The sequence below is a fragment of the Danio aesculapii genome, chromosome 15, assembly GCF_903798145.1.
Source record: "Danio aesculapii chromosome 15, fDanAes4.1, whole genome shotgun sequence".
Classification (NCBI taxonomy): Eukaryota; Metazoa; Chordata; class Actinopteri; order Cypriniformes; family Danionidae; genus Danio; species Danio aesculapii.
Window position 1 is genome coordinate 35,897,954 of NC_079449.1, and position 12,067 is coordinate 35,910,020.

The 12,067-nt window shown below is 38.1% G+C and overlaps 1 protein-coding gene across 2 annotated transcripts in view; it reads left to right on the forward strand.

The window, feature by feature from the left end:
* The window catches only part of LOC130242272 (cell adhesion molecule DSCAML1), a 163,505-nt gene that overhangs the window by 130,847 nt on the left and 20,591 nt on the right, over positions 1–12,067 (forward strand). For both annotated transcript variants that reach the window (XM_056474324.1, XM_056474325.1), the window contains exons 13-19: positions 786–882; positions 1,066–1,194; positions 1,537–1,704; positions 3,645–3,715; positions 3,801–4,041; positions 7,376–7,561; positions 9,260–9,415. In XM_056474324.1, the coding sequence (XP_056330299.1) occupies positions 786–882; positions 1,066–1,194; positions 1,537–1,704; positions 3,645–3,715; positions 3,801–4,041; positions 7,376–7,561; positions 9,260–9,415 (1,048 nt within the window). The remainder of the gene's footprint in view (positions 1–785; positions 883–1,065; positions 1,195–1,536; positions 1,705–3,644; positions 3,716–3,800; positions 4,042–7,375; positions 7,562–9,259; positions 9,416–12,067) is intronic.

A 12,067-nucleotide genomic window follows, 5' to 3' on the forward strand; every position in this document is an offset into this window, starting at 1 on the left:
TAACATAGTTCTGACGAGGCTGTGGTGATAAAGTAAAGCTTAAGTGAATTAGTAAGTAAGTTTTAGTAGTAAGTTTGTAAGTTAGTAAGTTTGGCATAAATCATTGATTTTCTCAGGTTTTTTATATATGTCATCCTAATACTTTTTTTTTCCACACGTTTCAAACATAATAGTTTAATAACTAATTTCTAATAACTGATTTATCTTTGCCATGATGACAGTACATAATATTTCACTAGATATTTTTCATATACTAGATACTTTGTGATACTGGTATTCAGCTTTAAGTGACATTTAAAGCTTAACTAGGTTAATTAGGCAAGTTTGGGTAATTATGCAAGTCATTGTATAACAATGGTTTGTTCTGTATACAATCAAAAATAAATACAGCTTAAGGGGGCTAATAATATTGACCTTAAAATATTTTTTAAAAATTAAAACCTGCTTTTATTCTAGCCAAAATAAAACAAGAAAAACAAATACAAAGATAAAATATGAAATACTGTGAAAAAAATCTTGCTCTGTTAAACAATTTAGGAAATATTTGAAAAAGAATAAAAAATTCACTAAACAGCTAATAATTTTGAATTAAACTATACATTGTACCATTTAGAATAAAATAAAAAACTATTTAAATGAGTGATTTAAGTAATTACTCCAATCAAAATACATTAGGAAGTACAAAGAAACAACCATCCAACTATTGACTTCTATAAATCATACAGCAACAAATAAAATGGGGCCCAGGATGAAAATCTCTTGAACACTTTATCTATTTTCTGCAGCTGAAGCCAGCAGAGCGTGGGGATTCCGTCTTTTTCTCTTGCCACGCCATCAACTCATACGGCGAGGGTCGAGGGCTCATCCAGCTGACAGTGCAAGGCAAGACAATCAGCCATGAACAACACGCTCACATCTTACATGATACTCTTTATCTAGAGACATAAAATCAATAATTTACCTCCTGGCCCCAAGCCACCGCTTACTCTTCAGCTTCTCTGCCTTTTTCTCAGTCTCAATCCTCCTCTGTCTGTTTGAAGTCTATTTCCTTTTGTTTGTTCACAGAACCCCCTGACCCTCCAGAGCTTGAGGTTCGAGAAGTCAAAGATCGTAGTATGAACCTGAGGTGGACACAGCGGTTTGACGGCAACAGCATAATCACCAGCTATGACATAGAGTACAAGAACAAATCCGGTGCGCCATTGCCTTGTTTCCATTTCAAGCTTGGATGAATTACATTGTGAGAGTGCATTAAATATGTATTTGTATGTCAGGAGAATATGTAGCGAATAAGCTCACACTACAAGAAGATGAATGGGAAGTGAACAGATTTCTGTGGTGTTGCGACTCTGGCGTATTGCATTATTTTGCTGTTTGTACATCTACATTTGTCCTAGTTTCCCGTGCATTGCTTGCATTTCATTTCCGTATTATTTGACCTGTAAACAGCCCTCTTTGCATGCTAGCAAACAATGTTCCAGAACAGTCTGGATAGAGTTGTAGTAATGTATCGGTGTTATTTTGTCCTTGTCGTAGACCCGTGGGAGCTGAAACATGCCACCCGTAAGATCTCACCCACCAACAACCAAGCCAACATAGTAGAGCTCCACCCAGCGTCAGTCTACAGCATCCGCATGTACTCCTACAACAAGATCGGACGCAGTCAAGCCAGCAAAGAGCTGACCATCAGTACAGAAGAAGCACGTATGTCTAATATCCTGGTTCATACTCTACAAACCCATGCTTGTAAATAACTATCCTTTCTCACCAAAATATATGGATCTGGCACCGTTTAATTCTGGAGAACATAAAACAAGAAGATTTGTGTGAGTCTTTTCCAAAACATTCACAATACAACCCTGAATCTGTTCTTGAGTTGTTGTTGACTTGTCAGCCAAGTCACAGTGGAAGAGAGTCCTTAAGCTATAATATGAATTAAAATGGGACAGCCCTGGCCTAACGGTTAGAGAGTTGGACTTGTGATCCAAAAGTTGCAGGTTTGACTCTCGTCACCAGCAGGTTTGTAGGTGAGAGTGAATAACCAGTACTCTTATCCATCCTCATTACCATGGCTGAGAACCCAGCTCCCAGGGAAGTGTGTTCATGGGCGCGAGTTGCTTTGAATAAAAGCATCTGCTAAATCAATAAATGTAAATCGTAAACTTGCAGTCATCTTTCGACTTAGTTGCATGGTGCAACACTGCATAGACTGTTAAGTAAAAATCTGATGTGCAGCTAACCCAGTGTGTGCTCAGCAAAAGTGTGAATTTGGCTGCAAAAACAGCACTACAAGCAGTCTTCTGAAAAAACTTCTGAAAATTACAAATGGGACACCCTGCAGTAAAGGTCTCCATCACTACTCCTGGAGAGCTACTTTAATGAGATTTCAGCCTTTTCTCTAATCAAACTGTGGCTGCGTCTGAACTCGTCCAAAAATACATTTGAGTTTACTACATGACTGTTAGTACATCTAATATAGTATGAATGAAAGTATTATGAATGGAACTCAAACATACAACATCTGCCATTTGTCATCACCACATGACCTGCCCGCATCAGTTGTGTCGCTTCACTCCCATTGATGAATTCTTTTGTGCAGCATCATGGGATAGGATAGCATCTATCGGATGTGCACTTCAGAATCTTGCCGGAAGTTGTAGGTCATCCGGGTACTTCGAGCATACTGTTTCCATAAATTCTGACATACTACTCCCATTTTTAATGTACTATACAGTATGGAAATATGCGATTGTAGCACTGGTGTTGAGGGTTACTTGATTATTACACGCAGATTGGACGGGCCGGCAGCTAGCTCTTTGCAACTCTCACATGGTAACCACTGAAGCTAAGCAGGGCTGCACCCGGTCAGAACCTGGATGGGAGACCATATGAGAAAGCTTCGTTGCTGCCAGAAGTGGTGTTAGTAAGACCAGCAACGGGTGCTCAACCTACGGTCTGTGTGGGTCCTAAATATCCAGTATATTGATGGGGACTCTATACTGCTCAGTGAGCACAGTCTTTCGGATGAGATGTTAAACTGAGGTCCTGACTCTTGAAATTTGCCCACTTGCCTTTTGTGTCCATCATGGCCTCCTAACCATCCCCATATCATAATTGGCTTCATCTCCTCTCTGGTGTGTGGTGTGCAGTCTGGTGCAATATGGCTGCCGTAGCATCATCCAGTTGAATGCTGCACACTGGGGGTGGATGAGGAGATTTGAGTCATTTGAGTGTCCAGAAAAGCGCTATATAAATCAGCTAATCACGCAGTCATGCAGATATAAATCTGAGATATGGCAGTATATGCAAATCAGTTCATATTTAGATTTCAAAGATATAAAAATATAGTTATAAAAAGTTATGCGCACCCCTGATAAGAAGTCTATATATTAAGTGTACCTTTGGGACAGAGACTCCAGCAGCACTCCATATAATGCAGATGTGCTTCAAGTCCTGGTTCAGAACTTTTCTTGATCTGGCACTTGTCTCTCTTCCACTTTGCTTCCATACAATTATCTTATCTGTCCTCTGTCTATTTAATTGCCTGAAAACTAAGATTTGTTGAAAAAAATGAATGTCAAAGATTTGGAATGATCAATCTTTCATTCCTTTAATATTCTTGTGACATGTTTCTTTTCTCACAGCTCCTGATGGCCCACCCATGGAAGTGATTTTACAGCCAATGACTTCTCAAAGTATCCGCGTCACCTGGAAGGTATGCCTGCAACTCCTAAACTTGCACTTCTTTGAACTTTAGAGTTTGACTTACTTGGATCTCTTTTTCTTTTCACTCCACTCAGGCACCTAAGAAAGAGCTCCAGAATGGAGTGATTCGAGGCTATCAAATTGGTTATAGGGAGAACGGACCAGGCAGTAATGGACAGTACAGTATAGTGGAGATGAAAGCCACGGGTGACAGTGAGGTGTACACTCTGGATAACTTGAAAAAGTTCGCTCAGTATGGTGTAGTGGTCCAGGCCTTCAACCGAGCTGGAACTGGACCTTCCAGCTCTGAGATCAATGCCACAACACTTGAAGACGGTAATGAAACATATAATTGTATACCTGCTAATCTACCTATCTACCCATCTATCTTGCTCTGTGGATTTCTTTTGTATAACTGCACATAAGCATTGTGTCCGGGGCAACTATGGACCATGGCCTTAATCTGCATGTGTGTCACTGTCACTGAGGCGACAGTGATATTGATGCTGTTAAGGATAATAGTAATAACAACAAGCATAGGAAAAATAATTATAATTAGCCTGTCTGCCAAGCCCCCTCTCCCTGATCCTCTGCTTTTCCTCCCAGTCTAATTATCTGCAGCTGAGCGCATTGTCTCCCCCTCTCTCTTTTCATCTTTCCTCCAGATCCCTCTCTCCGGCTTTCAACTCCCCTCCTCTCTGCTCCCACTCCTCTCTCAGTCGCTCTCAAAACACCTTTCATTTATTTCTTCCTCCATCTCCCAACTTCCCCTTCCACCCCTCCACCCACTTCTTCTCCATTCTTATTTTTGGAAAGCTCCTGGGTTCTTTTTTTGTGCCACTATTGAGTTCTTCCATCATTTTTTTCCCTGTTGACTGTTATTTTTTACCTCACGGTGGTTCTCTTGTCAAGTTTTGTTTTTCTAAATTTTGTCAACCTTAAAGCTCAGTGAAGATGTTCTACCAGGTTGAAACCTTGTGTGGTATTGCAGCCAACTGACACTCCACACCAGAATCAACCAGCAAATGATCAAAAAGCTTGGCCAACTAGAAATAACTATAGAATTTCACTTTCTTCATTTTCCTGTCACGAGAAGAATCAAATGTATTCCAAAAGTGAAAATTGTCCAATGTCTGATGGTCAAAGTCAGTTTTGTTGGACACCCTTTATAACCATTTGTGGATGTTGACCAGTGGAGAATGTTGGGAAGAGAGATCATTTTGCTTGGCTGACTGGCACAGACTTCTTATAAACACAGTCCTAGCTTACCTGGTTTCCCTTAATAATTGACAAATTAAGACTACTGGAAAAGTGTTATAGAATAATTTCCTCTCACACTGGTACAAAATGTACAAAATAGATGGTCAACACAGTCAGCTTATATTATCTATAATCTTATGATGTCATTTTAGTATGTCCTAGCTAAAGATAGATGATTTGGTTCACTTCACAAGGGCCCTTTTAAAATGATTCATTAGTAAGATCTGAATGAAATGGATGATTTGTGTATGAGTCAGACATGACTACTTCGGTCATGCTTGTGCCAAGAAGATATAGAGAGGATGTCAAGAATTTCAGTCTATAATGTGTTAAATTATTTTTTATTTTTTAAAAATGCAACTACACTTAGGTTAGGTCTGTTTTGAAGCTTGGCTGCTGGTTTAAGCTAGTTCATAAGGCCCTTTTATACTTTAAATGGAACTGAAGAACAAACTAAAATAATGCTATTTCAACCTAATCTAGCCAAAACAAAGCTCTTTTTGAGTGGTTCAAAGCAGCTCACTAAAAAAGCTAACTTTTTGGCTCCTGTGCACGTTTAAGCTACCAATTGTCCACTGCAATTATGTAATCAATGGGTGTGTTTTGAAACATCACCTTCTTTAATGTGCAATTTCTTCTCCCTGATTCACTTTCATGGGGGTCAAACAGGAGAACAACATCCAAACAAACAACTAGCTACATAAATACTACAGGGTCAAGTAGCAGAGCTAGCACAGATGTGTCTGTCCCTGTACCATCGCTCACAGAGCAATGGCGAGAACTACACCATCATTCATCTTTTTTGTGCGCACTGGTGGCAACATTCAGTGTATTTCCATGTCAAACAGAAACAAATGTAAAGATGTGATGCACCATGGTGACATTTCTCATGGACAAAACTGTTTGCCAGATGTTTTTATGAAAGTGTTCATCTCTCTCAGCAACCATCATTGTATTTAGGGGTACATACAAGCAGCATGATACATTTACAACAATGCTCACTACAGAGCAGGGGCGTTGGGAGTGTTCAGTATACAGTATACAGTCGTTCAGCCTTTTCAATCTTCTTTTTGCCCTCATACGAATAACAAAAAAGAACATCCATAAAGTATATTGAGGCTTTAGCTGGTCATGAGCTGGTTTATATGTTCTAAGCAACAACTGTAGCTTCTGATTAGAACCATCACATGACCAGCATAACCCAGCTCATGACTAGCTGAGAATCATCTTAAAACTGTTTAAACCAGCAGCCAAGTTCCAACACATACAGTTAGGTCCATAAATATTTGGACATCGACACAATTCTAACATTTTTGGCTCTATACACCAACACAATGGATTTGCAACGAAACAAACAAGATGTGCTTTAACTGCAGAGTGCCAGCTTTAACTTGAGGATATTTACATCGAAATCAGGTGAACGCTGTAGGAATTACAACAGTTTGCATATGTGCCTCCCACTTGTTAAGAGTCCAAAAGTAATTGGACAAAAATAATGTAAATAACCTCTGTAAAAACACAAGAAAATGCTATTCATTAAACAGAATATATGGAAGAAAATAAATCAAACAGTTTAAGATGACATGAACGAGTAATTTTATATGGTAGGGCTGGCAGTATACCTGTAAGTTGTTTTGTGTGTCAGATCCAGAAAACCAAGAAACTGGGTTTTGCGGGCAGGGTTGAAGAGTTATTGCGAGTTGTGCTTGTGAGCACTCGATCAAGCCGCTCTACTCTAAATGGCAGTTTTAGTGTGGTCCACCAGGGCCAGACAGAGTTGGACCCTAAGGCCTCTTCAAACAAATACCATCATTTCTCCTCTGCTTTTTCTCCCTCCCTCCTCTCACCATCTCCTTTACTCACTCCTTCTCTTCCTGCGCCAGCTGCAGCTGCTCCCTCATAGAGCCAATCCAGCTTTATCCCTCCTCTATCCCTCCTTTCATCCTGTCGTCCGCACATGCTTTTTTCCCTCCCAGCAAGTCACACAGACAGGCTCTGTGTCCCCTCAATAGTGCCATTATTTATTCAGGAACACAATTTGGCACATCACTACTGCCACATTTGCGGTGTATCCGGGAAAAAAAAAATCGAATGCATTTAGTAGGTGAAACAGCTCAAGATCAAGATAACAGCAACGTTTCACTTCTCTTCAGTTTCAGGACGTGATTGTTCCTTCCATTTTGAGTGCAGTTACAAGGTTGTTGATGCTCTTGGGCTACACCAAGTGCTCCAATTGCAGTATATTACTGTCATTTTACTATATCACTGTAATTGTGCTCTTTCACTGCAATTTTTGGTTTCCACTTCACCTATTTTATCTTGTTTCCATTTGGTGCCTGAATTATTTTCCTGCTGCTTCCTTTCCTTTTATGTGACCATCTTTTTGTCTGTTTTTTTTTTCCTCAAACAGTTCCCAGCCAGCCACCGCAGAATGTGCGGGCCATAACGGTGACATCGGATGAGGCAGTGATCACATGGTCTGAGCCCCCAAGGATGACCCTGAATGGGGTTCTGAAGGGCTACCGTGTGGTGTTCTGGTCCCTCTACCCCGATGGAGGTGGGTGCTGTGGGGGCCAGACACTGGGGCTCAACCAGAGTAATTATGCACTATTACTGTTACACCCTCACTAGCTGCAGTCACTGTAGAGTGCCCCTCCTACTGTCCACCCAAGTATCTGTATCCCTGCCAGTCCAAACCACAGACGCATTTACGTGTACATTTGTGGCTGGGCATGTGTATGTGTGTGTGTTGTTCTCTATTATATTTAACATACAAAGAATGTTGATTACAACATTGATATAATGATGGAAACAAAGTATTGGTATAGTTACAACGATGAAACCTGTCAACACAATCACTCTTATAATTTTATTAATAATTAGAATTAATTACAATAATTTATAATTATAAGTCTACATGATTACTGTGAAACTACAATTTAAATAATTGGAGTTATATTAGGGTTTTTTGTTGTTGTTTAGTTTTGTTATGTTTTAGAATTGTCAAAACATACAGTAAAACAGTTTGATATGTTTTAAATGCAATTATCCTTGTGATGAATCATCATGTTAACTAGAAATCTTGCTGACCCCAAGTTTTTGAATGATTGTGCACCTAAACCAATATGCTGGGCCAGCAAAAATGGTTCATAAAAGGGTTTAATTTGTGTCTTCCAACACGAAGTCTATAAAGTTTTCTTTTTCTTTATTCAACTGTGTCACTTACAAAAACAGTACGATGGTGATAACATTAGATTAGGGCTTCACAAATCTTGCGATATTTCATTTTTGTGCTATATATAAATATAAAATGAAAACAATTTCTCCAGAATTATTTGAGCTTGGAAATAATTCATAATTTCACATTGGATTGCTTGATGAATTTATCATTTTAAATTGGGATGATTGAGATTGATGTAGGGAAGCATATCTGCATAAAATCTAATAAATTACATGCATGGATAAATACAACAGACCAAAGATACAAATTAAATACATAATTTTTTCCAAGGGAGCATAACTATATTGAAACATGCATATTGAATTGATTTGGGTTTTTCAGAGAGAGAAAAAGATATTGACTAATCAATAAAAAAACAACACTGTATGAAGAGTTTAGATGCAAAAACCTCTAAGTGCTATATAAAAATTTCTTATAAATTGAGCAGTTTACTCAGCTTCCTATGTTTAAGTTCAGTTATTTTACTTTAAACATGATAAAACAAACCTATTCTTTGCCATGAAAGTGAAATTACAGAACCTACACACAGGAACCTGGGAAAAATGCTCAATTTAGAAGGAAATTGCAGATGGCACGTAGAAGTTTTTGTACTCTATTTATAGTGTTTATTTTGTAAACAATTATATAAACTGTTTCTTTAAGCTACAAACATTATAATGTACTGTGCCCAAATCATTTAAATTAGCTTGAAATACGATGGTTAAACTTCACAGTAACCCCTCAACTTCTAAACTGTAGTATCCCAACTCGAAATTCTGTGACGTGACTACAGCAGTTTCACATTACGATATTAATGCTGAAAAGATGCATTGTGCAGCCCTATATCAGATGATAATACTATGGAAATTGTATTATAGATAAACAGCAAATCCAAATACCTTGGATGAACCTTAATTTTTGACTGAACAGATAAATATCATTTTCACAGACAAATCTCACTGTGTCAGTATGGTTTCTCCTGTATTCCCTTGTGTGATGTGTTCAGTGATATTAGTGAGTATACTGTATAAATATGCGGAAGGAGAGTCATTTAATGTTCTTCATATCTCTCAGAATGGGGAGAGATGCAGAACATCACTACCACTCGTGAGCAGGTGGAACTGAAGGGGCTGGAGAAGTTCACAAACTACAGCATTCAGGTCCTGGCCTACACACAGGCAGGAGATGGAGTCCGTAGCAACGTTCTCTACATACAGACCCGAGAAGACCGTAAGTACATGCACTATAGATGCTCTTGACCACTATGCAACACATTGACGATTATGCTATAGTTGCAGATATGGACACACATTGCATACATTTATAAAATCAGGGTTTCTAAAGGTTTTATCAAGTCAAATGTAAGACTTTTTAAGACCTTTTAAAGACCATTAAGAATGAAATTTCATTCTGTATGCAAGGCTAAATGTAAGGACTTTTTCTACTGGTTAGTTATAGCTATTTCTTAGCCATGTATTTTAAGTAATGTGTCAAAACAAGCAAACTCTAGTTGTATTCATATATTTTTTCAACATTACAAGTTTTAAAAACTATTATACACTAAATGTATGCACAAAAAGTATGTCCATGTCAGTGTCCTTAACAATAGCTATAATAACACAGAGAACTTTTTATGCAAATGTTATTTAAGGAAGGTAAATAAAAGTAAATAAAACTTGTTACAAGTTTAATTGAGATGGATTGTTGATGATTGGATGGGCGTATGACCTGTTTAAAATGATTTAACACCTACAACACAATATTTCAAGTAAATTTGAGACATTTTAAGGCCTAAAATATTGTTTATGATAATTTAAGATTTTTTAAGACCCCAAAGACACCCTGATAATCCCCTTCCTTTTGCTGCAAACTTCTAAAGGTGCATCTCAATCAGTATTCCTAGTTCCCGAGGTCATGAATCAGTAGGTTGTGTACAAAAAAAAAAAAATCAGGAACGTCTTTATTGTACAACATCGAAACTAGAATTTATGAACAATGGCTGAACTAATATTTTTCAAATATTAAATTTACAAAGATTTAAAGTACATTACAGCTAACTAATTAGATTTTTTTATTTTTATATACTAGCAACATTTCAATCATTAAACAATGTTTTTTTATATATCCCTAGCTATGTTCATTCATTTTAAATATAAATAAATAACAATTTCTTTCTAGGAAAACATAGGTTTGATTATTTGTTTCCCATGATTCATGTTGTGTTTTTGAATACCATTAAGGGAGCATAGTGAGCATCCATATGCCCTGATTTTCACGGTGCATTGTGAAATAATTCAGTAAACGAATGTTTCAGCACACTTGAAAAATTTTGCAATTGAGACAGCACTTAAAATGGCTGACTTCCTGATCAGTGCACTGACTACTAAACAAGGGAGCTGGAACAACGCACCCTAAGGCAGCATCCAAGCAATATACATTACGTGCCTGCAACATCATAAACAAAGCTGCTGCAAATGAAGTGCACAAGACTCACAATTGATTCCAATGGAAATGACCATTGTTCTACTTCGAATTTAAAAACAGAGCATGCTACGGTATTTCCACACAAAAAGGCAATTTGGGGGAAAAAATCATGCTGGTCCTCATTGATATAATGGTGGAAAATAGTCACAAGTGTTAAGCAGAAGAATCACTGAATGGTCCCATGCAACACATATTTCAAATGTTTGAGGTGTATACAAAAGTGTATGGTGAAAAATAACAAAACAAAATGTACCTACATCTATAGAAATCATAATGTATGGCAAGGAAAACTGAAATTTGACGCAAAATAATTGCAAGTCAACTAACAATCTGACTTTCATCTGGAGATTCAACAGTTCCCTTTTTTCTGAAGATTTCTAAGCATTGTGTATCATGTTTACTAACCTTCATTTATCAATGCTGGGCAGCAGGATGGCTTAGTGATTAACACTGTCGCCTCACAGCAAGAAGGTCGCTGATTCAAGCCCCGGCTGGGCCAATTGGCATTTCTGTGTAGAGTTTGCATGTTCTCCCTGCGTTCGTGTGGGTTTCCTCCAGGTGCTCAGGTTTCCCCCAGAGTCCAAAGACATGTGGCATAGGTGAATTGGATTAACTAAATTGGCCATAGTGTATGAGTGTGAATGTGAGAATATTTGGGTGTTTCCCAGTATTGGGTTGCGGCTGCAAGGGCATTCGCTGTGTGAAAACATATGCTGGAATAGTTGGCGGTTAATTTCACTTTGTCAACCCCTGATGAATAAGGCACTAAGCCGAAGGAAAATGAATGAATTTATCAACATTGTGCTCTTGTATGTTTTTCCTGAGCAGGTGGGTGTGAACTGTGGCACTAATAGAGTTCCATGAATGCACAGTTGTACACACGAAGACTATCAAGATCGAGATGTTCATTACATAATCCATTAGATTTTATGTTGTTTCACCAAACCCTATTATATACCCCTAGATACAATTTACAAGGAACCATTCTTTGATACTTTTTAAAGCTTACTGGCAACTATTTACTCCCATTTTATGGATGAGCATAAACATTTTTTCCAAAGGAATACAACCTTGGAACAACACTATCATGAAATTAAATGATAACTGACCTTTCATTTTCCGGAATACAGTAAATAATGGAGATGTCCAGATCCGATCACGTGATTTCAGACTCAATCGGAATCGAAAGTTACTTCCCAATCAGGACTCGAATATATATGTACACAGAGTTAGACCTCTTTCTTCACTTTACACAGAAACAGCAACGCGTGGTGTGTGACATGACATCACTTTGTTGCAGAGACGCTATTGGTTATATGAAGGCAAAGTAAAACATGGAAGCATCTTGAAACAGAAAGCGAGAGTTTGTCTGCAATTTGGGGGTATTATAAAGTAGAT